This window comes from Rhizophagus irregularis, chromosome 10 (genome assembly GCF_026210795.1).
Source record: "Rhizophagus irregularis chromosome 10, complete sequence".
NCBI classification, from domain to species: Eukaryota; Fungi; Glomeromycota; class Glomeromycetes; order Glomerales; family Glomeraceae; genus Rhizophagus; species Rhizophagus irregularis.
The window spans coordinates 4,545,264-4,569,106 of NC_089438.1; the positions used below are offsets into that span (position 1 = coordinate 4,545,264).

The 23,843-nt window shown below is 29.9% G+C and overlaps 3 protein-coding genes across 3 annotated transcripts; 2 read left to right on the plus strand and 1 right to left on the minus strand.

Annotated features, from left to right (window-relative positions):
- Positions 1 to 372: 372 nt before the first annotated feature.
- OCT59_002430 (uncharacterized protein) lies at positions 373 to 2,628 on the plus strand (the record flags this gene model as incomplete). Its single annotated transcript, XM_066144502.1, has 4 exons — positions 373 to 955; positions 1,021 to 1,380; positions 1,491 to 1,900; positions 2,059 to 2,628. The coding sequence occupies 4 exons, from the start codon at positions 373 to 375 to the stop codon at positions 2,626 to 2,628; spliced, it is 1,923 nt and encodes a 640-aa protein (XP_065995660.1).
- Positions 2,629 to 3,169: 541 nt separating this feature from the next.
- Positions 3,170 to 4,481, plus strand: OCT59_002431 (uncharacterized protein; the record flags this gene model as incomplete). The annotated part of the gene is made up of 4 exons (XM_066144503.1): positions 3,170 to 3,433; positions 3,512 to 3,602; positions 3,735 to 3,860; positions 3,943 to 4,481. 4 exons carry the CDS (start codon positions 3,170 to 3,172, stop codon positions 4,479 to 4,481), a joined length of 1,020 nt encoding a protein of 339 aa, XP_065995661.1.
- Positions 4,482 to 9,659: 5,178 nt separating this feature from the next.
- OCT59_002432 (uncharacterized protein) lies at positions 9,660 to 11,329 on the minus strand (the record flags this gene model as incomplete). Its single annotated transcript, XM_025309689.2, has 3 exons — positions 9,660 to 10,328; positions 10,717 to 11,234; positions 11,323 to 11,329. 3 exons carry the CDS (start codon positions 11,327 to 11,329, stop codon positions 9,660 to 9,662), a joined length of 1,194 nt encoding a protein of 397 aa, XP_025164980.2.
- Between the last annotated feature and the right edge of the window lie 12,514 nt (positions 11,330 to 23,843).

A 23,843-nucleotide genomic window follows, 5' to 3' on the forward strand; every position in this document is an offset into this window, starting at 1 on the left:
AAGTTTATTTAGTGATAATCGTTATTATTATTAACCTTAAATATTTCCCTCAAAAGTCTAATTTATTTATTGATATTATATAAATAAAATTATACTTTCTCTTGCAAATTAACTTTTTAGATTGCAATATTACAAAATTAGGTTAACGATTTAAGTTTAGCAAACTTTATTTTTATATAATAAACTATTAGTAAGCTTGCTTCTTATGTAAATAAACTTTATTCGATGTAAAAATTTTTTATCAAATAAAAAGTGATTGTAAATTAAACTTTATAAAAAATAATATTTCTTTCCATAAAACAATTAATATTAATTCATTAAACAATATATAATATAAACTCCTTTTTGCAAGATTTTTTTTTTATTTTTCAAATGTTTCGCAATCGTTACGTCTCTTTTAATCATCGTCAAAATTATATAAGATACCCACATAATACATTTAATGTGTCTTTGGATGATGAAGAAAATATTAATGAAGAAACTGACTATGTTGAACCAAATAATTATGAGACGCCAAATGAAACAGAAACTGACTATAATGAACCAAATAATTATGAGTCGCCAAATGAAACAGAAACTGACTATGATGAACCAAATAATTATGAGTCGCCAAATGAAACAGAAACTGACTATGATGAACCAAATAATTATGAGTCGCCAAATGAAACAGAAACTGATTATTTAATACCAAATGAAAACTTACTTAATGAAATATTAAATGATGAAATTGATGATGAAATTGATTATGAAGATTATTTTGATGATGAAATACTGAACGATAATGAAATGTCAATAGATTCTAACAATGGAACTCTAAATGAAGAAGAACCTGATAAAATTGTTGATAAGGCATTAAATAGTGAACAAGTACCATCTATGAGTGGAGTATTTGCGCCATATTTTGAAAATTTTACCAGTACATTACTGTTTTGCTGGATTCAAAACCACAACATATGTAAGTCAAAATCACTTTATAAAACTAAATTAACAAAAAGCTTAAATTTTATGTATATTCAATAGCTACTCAAGCTTATGATGAATTAGTAGATATAATTCGTCATCCACAATTTAAAAGAGAAGATGTTGTAACAAACATTCGTCAGTTTAGAAAGTATCGGCAAAGATTACCTTTACTTCCAATTAAAACACGAAAAATTCATATTTCAAGCCAAAAAACACCATCTACTTCCCAAAATATCAAGGAAATGTATTATCTATCCATTACTGATATCATTTGGCATTCTCTCAATAACCCTTCATTATTTAGTAAAATGTACTTTGGACCAGGCCAAATAGTCAAAAGAAATCGCGAACTTTGGCATGGGACCATATGGAAAGAATCCCCACGATTTGGGCATGCATCTTTTCAAATGAATGGAAGTACGTGATATATTATCCTGCTTATTTTGTTTTAAATTTAGATAATTAATGAATAATAAACAATGATACTAAGAACAATGATTGTTTTATTAATTTTTATTAATTTTTAGCAACATACAATTGTGGAGAGTTTATAGTTTATAAAGAATCAATAACAAGAAACAATTTTGGTCAAATCTTAGCAATAGTGGATACAGATGGCAAGCTCAAAATATTAGTTCAACGTATTATACAATTTGCCGAATTGCCAACCAACTTGCAAAGCAGAAATCGAAGAGAAAGATCATATAATGAAGTGTGGCTGTTAGATCGAGAAATGGAAAATGCAATCATAATAATTGAATTACAAAAGATTGTTAGACTTGCCACAATAATTATTCTCTACAATGAAGACAATATTAATAATATTACTTCAATTTTTATTCGTGAAATTTTATATAAACATCAAGGGCATTGGAAATTAAGAAATGTTGCATATTCTTATCGCCATCCTTCAGAATTTGCTGCATTAGATGAGCTGGTAACAAATCTTCCAATCTATAAGCTATATATTGACTTATATTACGATGATTTTGGAACATTTAGAAATGTATACCATTCATTGGGTGGTGTCTATGTTCAAATCGGAAATTTGCCTTTTGATAAAAGGAAACAACTTAAAAATCATTTTGTCATTAGTTTTGTCCCATTTGGGGTTCTTTTAATGAATTCATTTGGCCTTTTGTTGATGAGATGAAGCAGCTGGAAAAAGGAATAATAATGGATGTACAAGGAAATAGAAGCTTTGTTATTGCTAGTCTTGGAGATGTAACTGCTGATTTACCACAAGGAAATGATTTAGCTGGGGTTAAAAGACATAGTGCCATAAAAGGATGCCGTACATGTAATGTATCAAAGGATTTTTGGACATCTGAAGGTCTTGATTTATCATTAGTTTCTCGTTATCATCATATTACTAATAACCAATTTGAAGAAATTTCATTAGCAGCAAATATAACAAGAAGTAATGAAATTGCTACAATGTATGGATTACGTCTACAGCCATCAATACTCGATGAATTAAAAAGAGAAAGGCATCTTCAGTCACCACAAGATGTCTATCATCTTACATCTGGCAAAGTGTTAAAATTTCTCAAGATAACAATTGAAGCACTTTCACTGGAAGGAAAATCTGAATTCATCAAGTTTTGGAAATCATTTGAATATCCAAGAATATGGCAAAAACAGGACCCAGAAATATATATATAGGGGTCAGGTGGCGAAAAATTTTTTTACTATGAGCTGTACGCAGAGACTTTTTATATGAGTAGTATGCATAATTGACACCTGATATTGAAAATCCTGCAAAAATACGCAAATAAAATTTCAGACATTAAGTTATTAATTATTTTATCATGGCTTCTATATTATAAATACTAATGTGAAAAATAGAATTTACCATTTTTTTAATAATATTTTTCTAAAATTTCACTTTTTAACCCTTAGAAATTTCTTACAATTCGGTTAATTAAATAAGTACGTACAGTAAATATATTATATATATAAGATTAGCCAAATTTAGGTCAAAAATACGCAAACTAATTTTTTACATATAAAAAAATTGATAAAAAATACGCAATCTTGATGACCTAACTATAGATGAAAAATTCTAAAATTGTACGCAAATCAAAACTTTACTCCGTCTAATTCCACTATGATGGCGACGCATCTGTGTACCCTACCCCTGTATATATATTTCTGGGTCCTGCAAAAACTACCAAATCCGATTTCTCATATTGATAGTTTTATGATGTCAGATTGCTTACATTTGGCCATGATGATACCATTTATTCTTAATAGATTCTTAAAGCCCACACACTTCAAAAAACTTGAACTTGCTTTATTTCAACGACAAACAGGAGTTTCCCGAAGTGATTTAGCTGTGAACTTTTGGATAAAATGTTGGGTATTGATGGCAAGAACAATGACAATAGCATTTAAACATTCTTTTACAGAAGAGGATTATATTCAATTGCATGAATGTTTAGATAGTGAAAGAAAATTATTTTCGCAGGTAATTAATAAATGTTGGAATTACGCAATGATTATGAGTTGTATTATTTATGTTGCTTATTACAATAATTACAAACAGGCATTTGAAGATTTCGAGAATCTTCCAAATTTACATGTTAATTATCATTTATTGCTCCACGCAAGAAATTATGCAACATTGTTAAATACAGGTGTAGGGACAAAAGAAATGGTGCACCGCATATTCAAAAATATTGTAATACGAATAAATCGAAAGAATATTGAACTTGACTTATTAAAACGATATACAACATTATTTGCAATACGCCATCTATTTGATGGAGGTATTGATAAACGATTTTCTTCTACAAATAATGCTTTAACAAACCTTCCATATCACTTAAAACGGTTGATGAATGACTGGTTCATTGTTGAAAAACCCTTTGATCCTGAAGAAGATATAAGCAATGGTTTGGTTAAAGTTTCTTTATTGAATTATATGAATTTTTTAATTAATAATCTTATGTTAGATATTTACTATTTCTTCACTAGATGAATATATTTCAAATATAGTTTTAAAGAAGCGTATACCAAAAAAATATGCTGAAAAAATTGTGCCAAACGATTCTGGCTTTCGTAGAGAATTGGCATCAGTATACCAAGAAATGGGCTATGAAGCGGCATTTTTTGAAAGTTCATGTCGATACTATGAACTTATTTGTTTTTCAGTAGAAGATAATGGAATTAATACACAATATCGTCTGCATGTCGGTGATGTTGTTACCACTATTTCCGAAGAAGAAGGTGAAACTTTTGCACTTCTGCAATCAATTTTTAGCCATAAAAGGAATAATCAACGTTTTGCCTTTATTGTCATTGATAAGTTCGAAATTACTAATCAAAAGAAGTTAGAATGTCCAGTTTATAGGCTTCGGGATACACAAAGGATCCGTCCTATAAGCGAACTTGATACAAATAGCACAGCGCATTTTATTCATTATTGTAATGATGATGAATGTATCAGCGGTAGTTGTCACGATTTTGGGAATGATTTATATATAAAAAACATGTATTTCTTCAAAGCTATATAATATATTATCACTTCGCTACAAAGTATTATATATTACATGAACAATTAGCAACAAATCATTTACTAATTCTTTACGAAGTATTTACTAAATTTTCGTAATAATACTATTAATTTTTGCGATATATTTACTATATATTTACAAAGTATTTACTAAATTATATTAATAAATTTATTAATTCTTTGTGACATATTTTCTATATTTTCACTAAACTTTAAACCGTATTTATAAACTATCTACTATACATTTAAAAATTTTAAACTAATTCGTAACAACTTGTACAATAAATTCTTTATAAACAGTGTCGAGGTCGTGAAATTGCATGTAGACTAATACTGACTACATATTAACTAGTATGATACAAAATCGTTTCAAATTTATGGCTAATAACTATATTATTTAGTCACGATTTGGTTACAATATATACACGATTTAAAACATTTCTGTAAAGTAGTTTACTATTTATTTACGAATTATTTTCTAAAACTTCACAATTTCAAAATGAATAATTTAATAAATATTTAATAATAGTTTACTATTTATTTACGAATTCGAAAACACAATTTTACATTTATTTACAAATTTCAATAACCCATTTTTACAATTTCGATCAAATCAGCTGACGATCGTCTTAATGTGCAGTTCGATACTAAATTATAACTTTATGAGACTAAATCGTGACCAAATCTTGATTAAAGGTTTCACGATAAATTTTCGATATGGTCAATATATGGTTTCGATTTTAAAAGTTTCTGTAAAGAGATAGAGGAATTTGACGCTAACAATGAGAAAATGAAGAAATATCTTGCGAAAGAAGACAAGAGGGAGGGTTAATTTAATTTTAAGGTTCAACAGTAAAAAGGCGTAACTGTTAGTTAATGCAATTGCCGAACTAAAAGAGTAGGTCGGTAACATTGTTCTTAGTTGGGAAGAATAACAATGACGTGGTATGGCAGGAGTGACATCTAATTCGATGGACATAAATGTAGGTTATACGGGTTTTGCCGGTGTAAGTTCTGCATCTTATACTAATAAAATTCGGTAATAAATACCATTTGAAACAAAAAATATATATATATTCGAAGAAAAATAGTATAGGAACATGAAAATACTAAAAAACCATGAAATTACTAAAAAAAACAATGAGACATAATGCCTGACTCAGAAAAATCAGAAAACCGGGGATTTCTTATCATAATCGCGTTATTTTACTCAAAATCTCATAAATTATAATTCAAAATAATGCTTTACATCCATCACTATTATGCAAACTTGAGCTGCTTTACGTTTTTAGCACTTTTTACTGCTTTCACTATGACGAATTTTTCAATCACCATTATTAGGATCGATTTTCATTCCTTTAATGCTATAATTACCAAAAGTTGAGATATTACTATTAAAGGAAACAATATTTTGACATACAAAAAAAATATATAGATAAAAATGAAATGATGACTATTATTTACCGGCTTATTTTGTTTCAGAATTCACAAATATATTTTTAAAAGAAATTTAAAGTTTTATAACGCATTTTAATAATGACCTATAATCAGAAAGTTGAAACTGCGCTAGTAGATGATTAAAATTTTTTTTTTTAAATTTTTTTTATTTTTTTATTTATTTTAAAATGATTTGTCACATTCATAGTAGCGAATATCATTATGTCTCTAAATGGACTGGTAAGAAAAGTTAGTATTTACGAAAGATATTATATTATAATTCGAAAAAAAAAAATTTTTCTAGCACAGTGAAATCTTGCTTTTAATGAAAATAATTAAAAGCATAATAGCATGATGTTGTGATTGTTGTGAGCCGAAAAATAATTAGCCGCAACGTCAGTGATCCGGACCCGGCTCAGGCGTAGATCGTCGTGGAACTCCAGGAGATTAAACCGGTCCGGATGATCGGCAATCAGCATCATTATTTGTTGAACGTACGTACTAGGTAGTACATTGTTGCATATTCATTGTTAGTTTTGATGAATTTCGGAGTTAGGACACCGGCTTAACTTTTTTGTTTCAAATTCATATTTTAAAAAGAATTTTAAAGCTTTATAACGTATTTTATTATGTCATATGGTCAAAATAAATTAATTAATAATGCACTTAGGAGGTCATACGCATTAATAGATTACAATGTTCATAATGATATGCACAAACAATATGAATTTCAAAAACAAACACTTCTTGCTGATGAATCACTTACAGAAAATGAAAAATCTGAAGCAATAATAATAATAACTAAAGTTTATGATCTTAACAAACTTACTTTCAATGAAGAAACAAAAAGAATTTGTGAAAATTGTAACCAAGAATGTTTAGCTACAACATATTGTGAATATTGTGTTCGAAATTATTTAAAAGCAAAATTTTCAAGTTGGACATCTGGAAATGATAATATTGATAATTTAATACAAGAATGTCAAATGAAAACACTTGCACCACGTCTAATACCAGAATGGATTCCATATAATAATATTAAAAATATTAAATACCTAGCAAAAGGAGGATTCTCAGAAATTTATACAGCAAATTGGATTAATGGACATTTTATTGAATGGGATTCTAAAAGACAACAATTAAAAAGATTTGGAGAACAAATAGTAGTACTTAAAAAATTAGAAAATGTTGAAAATGCAAGTCAAAATTGGTTTGAAGAGGTTTGAATTTAAAATATTTTAAATTTCATTAATAATATATATCTTAAATTTTAATTATATTTTTTATTTATAGGCTAGATCACATTTAAATCTAAGTAATAAATGGAATGATGTTGTCCAATGTTTTGGATTAACACAAGATCCATCTAACGGGAATTATATGCTCATAATGCAAAATATGAACATAGATTTAAGAAAATATTTACAACAAAATCATAATCAACTTATATGGAAAGAAAAAATTCAAATCACTGCTGAAATAATTGATGCACTATCAAAAATTCATAATGAGAATGCAATCCATAGAGATTTGCATTCTGGAAATATATTATCTAAAAGTGGTAGAGTTTTTATTAGTGATCTTGGATTTTGTGGGCCTGCAAATAAACCATTAAAAAGTATATATGGAAATCTTCCTTATATAGCACCTGAGGTTATTATTGGAAAAGAACAGACTTTTAAATCTGATGTTTATAGTATTGCAATGCTTATGTGGGAAATTTCATCTGGACAACCACCATTTTATAATTATGAACATGATTATGATCTTGCAATGAATATTGTTAATGGTATAAGACCAAAAATTGTACCAGGAACTCCTTTAGAATATAAAAATTTGATGAAACAATGTTGGGATGCTAATCCATCAAAAAGACCTGACATTTTTACACTTGGGGATAAAATGAGAGAAATTAATTATTTTAATCAAACTAAATCAAGCGAATTATCTCAGCTTGAAGAAAATAACAATTTTGAAATGGAAAATTATACTAGCAATAGCAAACTATTTACAAGTAAACTTCATCAATTTGACAATTTTCCTGAACCAAGAAATGCAACAGAAGGTATATATAATATTAATCATTATTAATTTTCAAGAGATTGTTAATATATTAAATTAATAATGTATTATTTTTTAATTTAAATGATGATAGAAGAACAAGAAGGTATAAATTAAGCCATTTCTTATATAATTTTAATTTATAAATATTGATGATTATATATATATATATATTTTAAAGCATTTCATAGTAACAAATCATATAATTTTCATATTCCTGATAATAGTAAGTGCAATTAAATTAAATATTATATAACAAGGCGTTATTTATTGATTTGATTTGCTTTTTTTAGTTGATGATTTTAATAAATCAAATAGTAAGAAAAATAGTACTTCAAAAATAAATAGCTTATTTAAAAGTAATTGAATTGCATTTTATTTTGACATAATAATCAAATGAATGAATAACTTATATTTAAGGTTTTTTAGTTTGCAGCAAAAAGTTATCCAATATATATAAAAGAAGCTTAAAAAATGGCAAGTAAAATAATTTAAAATATGTTAATTTTATTATAATATTAAACATAATTTATTATTTAGATTATTATAAGATTGAATCAATACGAAAGCAAATAAAGAAACTTCATATTAATGATAATGGTATGGTAAAACATTATTTAAATTCTTAAAATAATTATTCTACAGTATTTAATGATTTTTAATTTTATTTTTGATAGACGAAGATGAAGTACATAACAATCCTAACCTTCACTCAGAAGAACAAGATGAATTGGAACTTCCTGATAGTAAGAATTATTTTTAAATTTTTAAAATTTACGTTAAATTACTAAATTTAACGTAATACTTTTTTTTTCCATTTAGATATTTAGATACGGATGAATTATGTAAATTAGATAACATTATTATACCTGATTTTTTTTTCTTATCATAAATTATTTAAACACTATGACTTGATGAGATTTTTTTCAAGACTTCTTAGTTTGTAATTTGAATAATTTATTTTTTTATTTTATTTTTTTCTTTCTTATTATATTATTATACTATTAGTAGCGTAACGCTTTTTTATTTAATAAATCTTAAAGCGTATTTTTAAATTTAAATTTTATAACATTTCATGCATGGTAATATACTGATATGATATAAATAGCGTATAAAAAAAAATAAGTTAAAGTCACGGTGATCGTTAAAATGAATGAAAATTTCTTTGTCGAAATTAGCAGAATATTCATAATTCTGAATCTAAAACACATACAATATCCTTCACGACCGCATCTTCGGTAATATAGAGTTCTCACTAACACCCAACATCTATTTATTTTACATTTTTAAAAGGAAAAAGGGTTTAAAATTAAATTAAGTTATATAATATTCGTTTATTTGTCTGTTATATATTTTTTTTAAATAATTACTTTATATTGATAAAATATTCGCCACTCCGTCTCTTGTTAAATTTATAAATAATCTTATTTTTTTTAAGGGTTTAATGAATAAAAATAAGTACAATGCGTGATAAATGTTTATATCGTAATATATAATGTTTATATGAACTTTTTTTTTTAATACAAAAAAAGAATGGAAAGAAATTTAAAAAAAAAATATCTACAACTAGGAAAATAAAAATAAATAAAAAAAAAAATTTAATAATTTTTTTTTTAAAAAAAAAATAAAATGTAAATAAAAACGAATGAAAAAAATAATAAATTAGTTTTGGTTATGATTATCATGTACTTACTCCACTACTATTACTACTACTATTACTACTTCCAACACTACTATTTTCACTTGATTGTTCATTTTTATCTGACCATTTTTTTAATACTTTTTCCAACATTTTTAAACTGACAGGTTTGGTTAAAAATCCATCAACTCCACTTTCAAAAGTTAGATCTTTATCTTCTTCACTAGCTAATCCAGTTAAAGCAAATATTAAAGAACGAGAACGTTTAGTAATAGTATTGATAGTATTATTTTCAATAATAGGAAATGATGGTGATGAAGGTATTGGTGATGGGGATGGTAAAGGTGATGTTTTGGATTTTGTTGTTGATTTATTAGGTATTTTTATCGATATTTTAGGTTTTAATAATAAACTTGTGATCGAAAATGAATTGTTTTGAAAAGAGAATTGATCAGGATTTGATACTCTTCTTTGTAAAAATCTATTCTTTTGAGTAAATGGTTTTAAATGATTATTAGATTCTGAAACTGGTGATGAAGGAGTAGTTTTGTTAAATAATGATGATGGAGGGAATTCAAAATTTGTAATTGTAGGTGATGCAGCTGGAGATTTAGTGAGTGTCGTATTTGTTGTTGTTCTTGCTCTTGATGATAATGAAAATTTCGGATTGTTGAATTCTTCAATTTTACGTATTTCTGCTGTTGCTAGTTGCTACATTACCGTTCATTACAGGCATTTGTATGTCTATAAACAAAAAAAAATTTATATATAAATATATATATTTTTTAATTAAATACACGTGTACATAGATTTACTAAAAAAAAGCATAAAAATTTACTTACTCATTAATACGATATCAAATCCTTTTCGATCAGGAAATTCTCCATCATCATCTTCTAATGCTTTTTTAAATTTTCAACTCCAATAGCTCCATTTTCAGCTTCATCGAACCTAATACCACGTTTTTTCAAAAATGTAGCTAAAATCATTTTATTAACTGCATTATCTTCAACCACTAAAACTCTAGGTCCTAAATTACAACTCAATGAATTCACTGATTTGGATTTTTTCAATTCATTTAAAGGTGGAGGGTTAATACTGTATTTAGTGATTCTGGCATATTTGGTAACGAAGATGACATTGCAGTAGGCGTTGCACAAGGTGAAGTGAAAAGGGTAAGTGAAAAGGTTGATTTCGGAATAGGTAAAAAATTTGGTTCTTTATTTTCAGATAGTAAATGAAGATTTAGAAGTGTGGTGGAACGGTTAAAACAAGGTAGTAAGGGTGGTGCAGCGGAAAGTAATGATGAATTACAATCAGATTTATCTGAAGGATCATTAATAGTTGGAAAAATTGATGATGTTTTTTCTGAAGAATTATAACTAATATAATCTTTTGAATTATCATCTTCTGATATTGGTGGTGTCATAATCAATTTTGGAAAATATGAATTTTCCTCTTCCAATAATTTTTCTTCTTGACTTGAAAGTACAGAAACAATAGCTTTCTCTAATTTACGAGGTCCACATGGACGTGTAAGGATAACAACTTTTCTTCTTTTTCTTTCTATAAGTTGAGTTTCTTCAATTTCTTTCTGTAATTTTTCAACAAAATCTGCTATTGTTGTATCAGTTCTTTACGCTTAAAAATATTAAGCAATTTGTATGGTTAGGTAGCAGAAGGTTTATGTAGTGTATAGACAAACAATACATCAAAATTTATCCGATCAGACGTGTTGTATAGCGCTGTACGTCGGCATATACTTCCAAACACGAATAAAGGATTTCACTTGATAAAAACTTATCAATTTATAACTTTAAATAAAACTTTATTTATTCCCTAACATTACAACAAGAAAATTGACCTATATTTATAATAAATTATACATATACGAAGAAATTTAATATATTTACTACTATGTATAATATGACTAACATGTTCAATACGTTGATCATAACCAACAGGTTCGACATGTTAATCATGTTCGGCATATTAATTATGTCCGACATGTTAATCATGTTAAACATTTGCAACATCGATCAATTTCGGAGTGGCACATGATGATCGCCGACATGACATCATCCCCTCCCTAATTTTCAACTCCGTTGAAAATTTCCGAAGCTCGTAGAACTAAACCTTGATATTCTTGAGTGTTAAGTTCTCTCAACAATGTTACGTTGGTCTTTTTAGTTCTCATAATTTGTTTGGCTCCTGGAATTTCGAAAATATAAAAAATCCTAATAGCAGAGGTCCTGTAATGTGCAGTTAACTGTCGCACAAAGTAACTGCGCTGCACACTAGACTCAGTCTCCTTTTCCAAAAATCGACCCAAATAATATAAGTGAACAAGAAGCAAAAGTCGATTGTTAAAATGCTTAATCCGATTCAAAGCATTACAAAGAATCTCAAATTTTCTTTCAGGCTTCATATTAGGTTCATAAGGAAGTGGAAAAGGTGTTACTTCAACTGGAGTTGTTTGTAGTAAATCTTCTAAAATACTTTGATAGGGTTCCATACTAATAATAAAAATAATAAAAAAAAAATGATCTTCAGTCTAATTATTTGTAATACATTATGTACATATATGCATTACGTTATCACCGTTGATTGTAAAGTTTCAAACGTTCCGAATTTACTGGGGTTTTTAAAATATCTCCTTGTAATGTCCTTAATTTGTAAACTCCATTCCCCAAATCCTCGTGAATGTAATAAGGACCCTTCCAACGGTCTTGCAGCTTTTTCTTTCCCCTCAGCTGACTCTTATATAATAATACAAGATCACCAATCTTGTAAAATATTCTCACAAGATTTTCATCATGACGCTGCTTCTGCTGCTGTTGTGCTTTATATATGGCGTCTTGAGTCATCAATCTATCTTCTGTGACTCTTCCAGTAAGCATGCGTATTCTAGCTAATAAATCATCTTGTGAATCTCCTTCATGCAGTTCAGCTTGTATAGTCTTTACTGCAAAATCCACAGGTAGAACGGCATCTCTTCCATACATGAGATAGAATGGTTCGTGATGCGTAGTGCTTTGCTTTCTTACATGATATGCAAACAAAGCAGAGGACACATACATGTCCCAATCATCATGATTTTCATTTGAAAATTTCGCCAATGCCTCACACAATGTCCTATTAAAACGCTCCACAAGACCATTTGTTTGGGGGTGATAGGCAGTTGATAATCGATGTTTTACCCCAAGCTCATCACATAATGAATCTAACATTTCATTAACAAAATGGGACCCACGATCGGTTAGTATTTCTTTTGGGCACCCGTGGCGGCAGATTATGTCTTCATAGAAAAAAGACACAACCGAAGAGGCTTTTGCATCAGGAAGGGCTCGTGCCTCGGGCCATTTGGTAAGATATTCAGTGGCAACAACTATATACTTGTTGCCTTTCTTTGTTGTGGGAAGGGGTCCTACGATATCTATGCCTATCCTGTCAAAAGGCATTCCAACTTTGATCGGGTGTAGAGGTTCTACACGTCGATTTTTCCCCCTTCTTTGGCACTCGTCGCAAGTTCGTACATATCTACGAACGTCTTCGTACATCTGCGGCCAGTAATAGCGAACTTTTACTCGCCTATAAGTTTCGTCTAATGAAAAGTGTCTGGCCAGCGGATCCGAATGGGTAAAATGTAAAATTTCTCCAATTTCATTTTCTTTCACAACCTTAATAGGTCTATTTGGGTTGTTTTTATTTCTTTTGTATAACTGATCATTCAATACAATAAAATATCGAGCTTTTCATCTTATTGCATCCTGTTGTTTTTTCGTCATGTCTGTTGGTAATGATAAGTCCGTCAAAAATCGTATTAGTGAATAATATATGGTGGTATCCATTCCGTTAAGTCAATAATGGGAAATCCGTTAAGTGGCGTCAAAAAAGGCGTTAATCCGGTGTGTATATAAAAAAAATTAAAATATAGGTTGTATTAAACTCTTATTCGGCTTAGTGTATCGACGTTGGTGTGCTGTTTTCCGGGGCGGTTAATTATTTCCAAATCATATCCGTTAAGAGTCATCAACCATCTTCCGAGCTTACCAACAGGGTTCGACATGTTCATTAAATATCTTAAAGCGGCGTGATCAGTTACAACGGTAAATCGTTATCCGTGCAAATAATGATGGAAGTGCTTGACGGCCCATATAACCGCAAGACACTCCAATTCCGTAACACTATAATTCCGTTCATGCTTATTTAGAGTCCGGCTCGCATAAGTAATGACGCGTTCTTTTTTATCGTCATCCTTTTGGGATAATATTGCACCCAACGCAAAAGTAGAGGCGTCGGTATATAATAAGAACGGTCTTTCGAAATTAGGATACGCCAATATAGGTGGCGTTGTTAAACAAGTCTTCAATTTCTCAAACGCGGCTTGTTGATCTTTATCCCAAATATATGGGATGTTTTTCTTTAATAACCTATTCAACGGTTCAACAATAGACGAGAAGTTCTTCATGAACTTTCGGTAATACGAGGCCAGCGCAATGAATTCTCTTAATTGCGTTAAGTCTTTCGGAATAGGAAATTCGTTGATGGTGCGTAATTTTTCAGGATCGGTATGGATGCCTTTTCGGCTCACCACATGTCCTAGGAAAGGAAGTTCTTCTTTAAAAAAGAAACACTTCCCAGGACTTAATTTTAAACCGGCCTTCTCTAGACGTGAGAAAACCTATTCCAGATGTACCAAATGCTCTTCGAAGGTTTTTGATCCTACATTAATGTCGTCGATGTATACTACAGTGAACTGCCACAGGATGTCTCATAACACCATATCCATTAGACGTTGAAAGGTTGCGGGAGCGTTACAGAGGCCAAAGGGCATCACGGTAAACTCATACGTCCCGAACCTGGTGATGAACGTTGATTTTTCCCGGTCTTTTGGGTCCAATTCGACCTGCCAAAAGCCACTGGCAAGGTCTAAGGATGAGAACCATCGAGACCCTGATAATGTTTCCAACATATCGTCTATTCGTGGTAAAGGATAACAATCCTTTTTAATGACCTTGTTGAGTTTCCAATAATCCACACAAAGGCACTTCTTCCCGTTCTTTTTTTCTACTACAACCACGGGAGAAGTCCATTGACTACTTGATGGCACAATTAGACCGACCTCCAAGAGTCGTTGTATTTCCTCTTTGATGAACAACTGATTCTGATGTGACGTCCGGTAGAACCTTTGCTTGATAGGAATCGCACTTCCAGTATCAATATTGTGTGTAACCACCGATGTCCGACCAAAACCATTTGAACTCCACGCAAACAGATTATTATATTTTTTTATAAATTCATCAAACTTCTGTTGCTGGTCTTCATCCAGATTTCCAGTATGGAACTTTCTGATCTCAGTTTCCTTATACTGATAATAATAATCGTTTTCAATCAGAGCCGTTCCCCTTAATCCATCTTCGATTTCCTGAGCTTCCTTTTGGGTGATGAACTGTGTATGACAATATAGCTGCTCTTGAGTGGTTTCATCTTCACTCTCGTATTCTTCATCAGAATCTTCTATAGCTTCATCATCCGGTTCATCGTCTGGTTCCTTATCGGGTTCGATATCCGGTACTTCGATACTGATGATGTGATGTGGCATTTCCCGACATTCGGTTGATACTTTAATTACATCACCTTTCCATTTGATTGTCATAGTATCATTATCATAATCCAAGACGGCCTTAGTTTTTCGCAACCAGTCATTTCCGACTATCGCTGCGTAAGAATCAGCATCAGTCACAATAGCATCCATAGGGATGATCTGATCATGTATCTTTAGAGGAATATTCGATACGGCTCCTAGTGGTCTTCGCCGTTCTCCGTTTATGTTTACCATCACCGTTTTAGATGCTCTACATCAGGAAATTATATAGTGCGAAAAGTTGCGCAAGTTTACACATCATAATATTTCGTAAGCTTCCAGACCCGCCGCAAGTTTGCGTAAGCGTAATATTTCGTAACTTTTTAAAATATTTCGAAATATTACGATATGCAAAGCTTCGTAATTTTACGATTTGTAATATTCCGTAATTTTGCGGTTCGCAATATTTCGTAATTTTACATAATATTTCGTAAGTTTTCAGACCCGCCGCAAGTTTGCGTAAGCGTAATATTTTGTAACTTTTTAAAATATTTCGAAATATTACTGTATGCAAGGCTTCGTAATTTTACGATTCGTAATATTCCGTAATTTTACTGCGTAATACTTCGCAACTTTTTAAAATATTTCGAAATTCTATGATGCGTAATGTTCCATAATTTGACGATTCGTAATATTCTGTGATTTTACACAACTTAATATTTCGTAATATTTCAAAATATTTCGATAAATAATACTTCATTTTCTGTACTATAAGTTTATATAATGTATGTTTTATTAGATATAATCATAAAAAATTACAAGTATTTATTAATATATACAGAATACATAAAAGTAAAAAAGAGAAAGAGTAGAGTAACAATATTATTAGACGTAAAAAGAAGAGAAACAGCTATAGTAACGTTAGTATTAGATATAAAGATAAAAGAAATATTGTTATTATTGTTAGTATTAAGGTAAAAGAGTTAAAGAAACAGTAAAAGGAGTAAAAGAAACATGGATATTATCGTTAGTATTAAAGTACAAGTAAAAAGAAATAAAGGAAACGTAGATAGTATTGTTAGTATTACGACATAAAGTAACAAAGAGGTAAAAAAAAAACGCGTTAATATTAAAATAATTAGTATTAATAAATAAATATTTCTATACCTGCAAAGTAATTGAACAAAAGAATAAAGAAATAAAGAGAAAGGAAAAAATAAACATGTTGTTAGTATTGTTAGTATCGTTAGTATTAAAGTACAAGTAAAAAGGAATAAAGGAAACATGGATATTATTGTTAGTATTACGATACAAAATAACAAAGAGGTAAAAAAAAATGAAAATAATTAGTATTAATAAACAAATATTTCTATACCTGCAAAGCAATAAATTATGAAATATATGTAAATATATTGTATATAATTAAAGAAATAATAGAAAGAAGAGACAAAAAAATTAAAAATATTGAACAAAAGAATAAAGAAATAAGAAACAAAAATAAATAAGACAAAAACGCGTTGAGATCCCCCAATTCCCTCTGTCATCAATTTACAGAGTTGCCACATCGAACGGGCATTCTCATGGTCGAACGAACGAATAAACGAACGAACGAACAATTAAACGAGCGAACAATTAATCAACAACATAATCAAACAACATAATCAACGAACAACATACAACAACATATAACAACAACATTCTTGGTTCACAAAATAAATAGCGTTAGTAATATAAAACGTCGAACGATATAAAATAAAATTTAACTTCTCTAAATTTTCCCCAAATTATATCCACTTTTACCTTTAATTTCAAACTTCGATAGCTCTCGCTACGAATTATTACTTTCCAAAAGTGTATATTTAATTCATCTTAAAATTTCCATTTATTCAATTAAAATTAATTAAGCAAACATTAATTAAAGTTTAGGGCGAACCTATTACCTTTAATTAACATTAAACTTTACTAACAAATAATTAAAAAATAAAACTTATATTTTTATTGAGTTCTGTGGATGAGAACTGTGGAATTACTTTGAATTCCGTTCTCTATATATACAATTTTTATGCTACTTTCTATTCTATCTATATACTATCTTTTATGTTCTTTACATATTATCTTTGAACTATCTTTCTAATATACTATCTATATTTTAAATACGCTATCTTTTAATATGCTATCTTATTTATTATCTTTTCTATTATTCAAATATTACATCGTAAAGAAATAATTTATAACCCATCTTTTATGGCTGTGCTATCTTTTCTTTAAAATAATCTTTCAAATATTATGTCGTAAAGATATAATTCATCTTTTGTGGCTGTGTTATCTTTTATATATGTTCTTCTTAATATGTTATCTTTTATATTCCATCTTTATGCCATCTTTTCATATTATCTTCTATATTATTTTGTGTTCTCCAATCTTTCCGACATTATTTTATATATTCTTTTAATCCACTTTATGTGTTTCGCTCATAATCTACCTTTTGTGGCTTATAATTATTCTTTCTTGTCGTTCTCATTGTTAAAGATCGCTAAGTCGCAAATGATCGACTCTATTTATCCTATTGGTTCTTTGTCAATCATTCAATAAATATTACATCATGTAGATCATTACTCTTCTTAAATGTTTATCCTTTTCGGCTAATTATTTATCCATCCACACCAATCCACGATTAATTTGTTCGTTCTTAATACTTGATAATTACATTTGGCGGTTGAATTTTATCATCTTTTCGTGCTTGATATTCGGCCGTTTACATTATCCCCCTCTTCGCTATTTGTGACCTCACAAATAACTTTAAAAGAATCGAACTCGGGTCTCGTTCATAATAATTCTAATTGAATCGAACTCGGGTCTTATCGAATACCTCTTTTCCTTTAATTACTATTTTTGGTGTAAATCCCCCTCGATCATAAAATTTCTTTAACCATTCTCCATTTTGTGGTGTCTTTAGTATTCTTCCGTCCAATTCTTTAAGTTTATATGCTCCATTTCCAAATTCTTCGTGAATTAAATATGGTCCTTTCCATTTGTTCTGTAATTTTCCAGACCATTGTTTCTCTCTCCATGCTTCATATAATAATACTTTTTCTCCTATTTCAAATTTAGGTTTTCTAATTCCCCTCTTGTCGTGTTGTTGTTTTTGTTTCTCTTGAGCTTCTTCCACATTTTCTTTTATTTTTCTTCTTATTACCGGTAACTCTTCAATTAATGTTTTTACCCTGTCAGCTAATGTTATCTTGTTTTCATCTTTATCTAATGGTAGTTTCGCTCTTCTTCCGTATGTTGCATAGAAAGTTTTAATTCTTGTTGACGACTGCTTCTTTGTTCTATATGCAAATAATACAGATGGTATATGTTTATCCCAATTTTCTTCTCCTAATTTGGCTAATCCTTCGCATAAAGTTTTATTGAATCTTTCGACCAAACCATTTGTTTGTGGCCTATATGGTGTACTTAATCTATGATTTATCCCACATCTTTCTACTAATTCTTCCATCATCTTGTTGTTAAAGTGAGTCCCTCTATCGCTAATTATTTTCTTTGGACATCCATGTCTACAAATTATGTCTCTCCAAATAAATTCTACTACTTCTTTTGCTGTAGCTTCTTTCAGTGGTGCGGCTTCGGGCCATTTTGTAAAATAATCCATTGCTACTACAATATACTTATTTCCCTTTTCTGTCTCTTTTAATGGTCCAACTATATCTATTCCAATCATCTCGAATGGTTCATTTATCTTTATCGGCAATAATTCATTCTTTCCTCTTGGTTTTCCTCTCATTTGACAATTCCAACACGTTTTTACATATTCTTCTACATCTTCTTTCATATTTTTCCACCAATAATTTTCTTTTATTCTATCTAATGTCGCTTCCACTCCAAAATGTCCTGATAATTCGTTATCATGCATCATGTACATCAATCCTTCGTATTCATAATCCCTGATTACTCTAAATTTGTTTTGTCCTTTTACTCTATATAGAATTCCTTCTTTCAATTCATATTTATTCTCCTTTTCGATATTGTCAATTATTCTCTTGTAATTATTTTCTTCCATAATATTTCTTTAATTGATTTCGCTTCTAAATTTGTTATTTTCGTTATGTGTTCTGTATTTTTAGTTCTGTGCTCTTCTCCATTTCTCCACCTCTTTAAATACTTTTCTCCAACTACTATTGTCATTTTTAACTTTTACTCGACTGTATCTTTTGGTATCTTTATACACACTTTGATTTTCTTCAAACATTTTAACCATGTCCAAATATTCATCCTTCTTTAATGTTGGATATGATGATTTTTCCGTTTTCTTTGTTTCTCTTCCAATGTAATTTTTCCAACATACGTCACCATCTTTCTCTAAAAATATCACTATTGATTTATCTATCGTTTCTTTCAGTCTGAATATTTCTTTTTCCATCTCATGATTTCCATGTGGAGTAATTAATCCTCTGTCAAAACTTTTCGTCTTTTGGTAATAATATTCACAATATGGTGATTTGTCTAAAATTATTATATCTGTATCTTCATCATATTCTAACATTCTTCTATTTATTTGTTCTACTACTTCTTTTCTAAATTTCCATTCTGTATCCATCTTTGATTCGTGAAATTCATCTTTATCTTTTCTTCTTCTTTTAAAAGTATTGAATCTTACTTTTAATCCTTGTTTTTCCCATTCTTTAATTAAATTTTGTACTATACTTGTTTTTCCTAATCCATCTACTCCGTCGATTATTACTATTTCTGGTTGATCCTCTACTATCTTTAATAATCTACTTAATGCGTCGGCATTCGTGTTTTCTTTTCCCGATCTATGTATTACTTCAAAATTATATTGCTGTAGTTCCATCACCCATCTTGCTCTTTTTCCTTTTGGTATCTTTGCATTCATTAGTCCTTTTAATGCACTGTGATCTGTTATTACTTTAAATTTTCTATCGATTAAATATTTATGAAAATGTTGAATTCCCCAAACTATTCCTAAACATTCCAATTCTGTTATCGGATAATTTTCTTCTGCTGGTAATAAACTTCTACTTGCATATGCTATTACTACTTCTTTTCCTTTTTCATCTTTTTGACTTAATACTGCGCCTAATCCTTTTCCTGATGCATCTGTTATTAATAAAAATTCTTTCTTCCAATCTGGATGTCGTAATATCGGATATTGTATTAACTTTTCTTTCAATTTTTCAAACGCTTCTTGTTGTTCTCTTCCCCAAATGAAAGGTACTCCCTTCTTTCTCAAATCACTTATTGGTCTTGCTATCTTTGAAAAGTTTTTCACAAACTTTCTGTAATATGAACAAAGTCCCAAAAATGATCTTACTTCTTTCACCGTTGTTGGTGCCTTCATTTCTTTTATCTTTCCTATCTTTTTATCGTCTGGCCTTAACCCATCATTTCCTACTATATGTCCTAAAAATTCTATGTTTCTTTCCAAAAATCTACATTTCTTTAATTTTATTATCAAATTATTCTCCTGTAGCTTCTTTAATACTTTTTCCACGTGTTCCATATGATCTTTCAAATTTTCTGAATATATCATAATATCATCGATATATACTACTACAAAATCGTTTATGTATTCTTCTAATATTTCGTCCATTAATCTTTGAAATGTTGCTGGTGCATTCGTTAAACCGAACGGCATTACATTATACTCAAATAATCCCTTTGAACATACAAATGCTGTTTTTTCTTTGTCTTCTTCTTTCATTTCTACTTGATTAAATCCCGCCGCTAAATCTATACTTGAAAACCATTTTGCTTTTCTGTATTTGTCTAACAATTCATCCATTCTTGGTAAAGGAAAACTATCCATTATAGTTATCTTGTTTAATTTTCTATAATCAATACAGAATCTATATTTTCCCGTTTTCTTTCCTGCTAACGTAACAGGTGAACTCCATGGACTTTTTGATTTCCTTATCCTTCCTTGTCTTAACAATTTATCCACTTCTTCGCTTATAAATCTTGCCTTTTCATCTGTTTCTTTGTATCTTCTTTGCTTTATTGGTTCTACCCCTTCTTTTATCTTTATTTCATGCTGCGCTGCTTTTGTTCTTCCTTCTATTTCCTCGTCATATTCCAAAATATCTTGGTATTCTAATAGTAATTTTACCATATTTTCCCAAATTGGTTCTTCTACTTCCCCTATACTTAGTTTTTGCATAAATTTTTCACTTGGTTCGAGCCTCTTTTCCGTCTCTCTCTCTTCAGAGCCAAGACTCTTTATTTAAAATTCTGATGCATTCTGAATACCTCCCCTTCATCGTTACTTTCATATTCTTCATCGTCTTCGCTCTCCTCACTTTCATATACCTCCCTTTCGTATCCTACTGGAATTGTTATTATTTCTCCCTGTTCTTCCATTCTTAAGGTATGATCTTCAAAATTTATTTTTGCATTATATAACTTCCATATATCATTTCCCAAAATTAGATCCTCTTCTTCTGAATCGATTACTTCAACTTCTCTTAGTATTTCCAATTCATCTTTGTATCTCAAAGTTATATTTGCCTTTCCTAACGCTGCTATCTTTTGCCCATTTGCTATTGTACATCTAAATTTACTTTTTCCAAATATAGGTATATTCAATCTTCTTCTTAATTTATCTGTTATCACGCTTACTGCTGCTCCGGTATCTATTATTACGCTCACTAATTGATCTTCAACTTCTAATTCTGTTCTCATTGCTGTAGTTTTCTTCTCTTCATTTTTCATAGTTCCCACCGAGTGTAGTCAATTTTTTTCGTTTATACTTCTTGGTCTATATGTTCCTTCTCTCAATTGTTTATGATACTTAACATTCCCATTTATTAATTGTCCATATGTTATATTCGCTCTACAATTTTTCACGTCTTCCACAATATCATAAGGTGGTATTCCGTCAGTTAATCTTGGTCCATACTCTCTGGGTTTTGTTGGTCCTCCTGCTTCTCTCCATTTTCTTAGTCCTTCTGTTGGGTCGTAATAAGCTTGTCTTTTATTACTCCATCTCATTCCTTTTGGTCCTATTGGTCTACCCCCATTTTGTTCTGTGCGTTCAGGTATATAATTTGGTGCCGTTGTACCACTTGGCATTTCTCTATCATCCATTCTATTTCCTGCTTCCCTTAATTCTTCTTGTAAATTTCCCTCTTCATTATTATTTTTATATCCCACTATTGGACTCGTTCTTCTTGATTGTCTTCTTCCTTTTACTGCGTCATCTTTTGCGTATAATTCATTATGATAATTTAATTCTCCATCTTCATAATCATCGTAATAGCCTTGTGTGTAATATATTCCGTTATATTGTGGTTCCTCGTATCCATATTCATCATAATAATATTCTTCTTGATCATCATATTCGTCTATCATATTTACTCTTGCATTCCTTCCTTCGGGACAATTATTCTTGTAATGCCCCACTCTATTACATCCGAAACACGTTGGTACCCTATTCTGATTTGGTTGATAACTATTCCTATTACCATTATTTAATCTCCTTCCCATATTTGGTCGATACCTATTCCTATTATCGTCATTTAATCTTCTCTCCATATTTGCTACCATTCTTTCTAATTTACTAATTTTCGCCTTCTCTTTAAACATTTCAGCTAATTCGTCCTCATAATTTTCGTTCAATGGTTTTGCGAACATATTTTGTCTATTGTCATCTTTTCCGATATCTATCTTCGTACTAATTGGTATTCCTATTGCTTTTCTTAAAAATTCGTCTTTTGCACCTTCTTCTCTTACTGCTATTTCTATCGCCCCATTTAAGTTCGCTGGATTCTGTCTTCTAACTTGATATCCTATTGTTGGTTCTAATCCTTCGATGTAAAAATCTACTTGATATTCATCTGCTAATGCATGTCCTCTAGTTGCTATTCTTAATATTTGTCTAAATCTTCTTGTATATTCTTCAACACTTTCATTTGTTTCTTGTCGAGTTTTTCTTAATTCTAGCATTTTCTTTCTTCTAACATCCTCTCTGGTAAATCTTCTTTTTATTCTATGCTTTAAATCATTATCATTATCTGCATCTGCCCAATTCACTAAGTGACCTGCATTTACTTCTTTCATTTCATTATACCATTGTGCTGCTGCTCCTCTTAAATGTGCTGCTGCGTATACCGCTTGTCTTACGCCATTAGCTCCCGCTGCTTTTCCGACTGCTGCAAATGCTACCTCGAATTGTCTAACCCAATCAGTAACATCTTCATCTTCTCTTCCATAAAAGAGTGGTATACTAATTGTTCCTCCTGCTTCATTTCCTGCATTTTCGATCCTATCTATCAAACTTCCTCCTGCTCCTACTGCTGCGTTCAAAGTATTAGCCGGATAGCCTAAAGCGTTCTCTATCAATCTCTTTACTTGATCCTCGGTTGCCATATTCAATATATTCTCTTGAAATAAATCTTGTAAATTATAATCAGATAATTCACTTTCGTTGTCAGAATTTTTAATATTTAATGAACTATTCGTATCTGAATTTTGACTTAAATCGCTATCCCCTCTATTTATACCATTTTCAACTTCATCTTCAAACTCTTCTTTGTTAAAATTTTCAATATCTTCATCCCATCTTTCATCCGGACTTAGTATTTCTCCAATCTTTTCTGAATCATCTGTATTATCTTCTT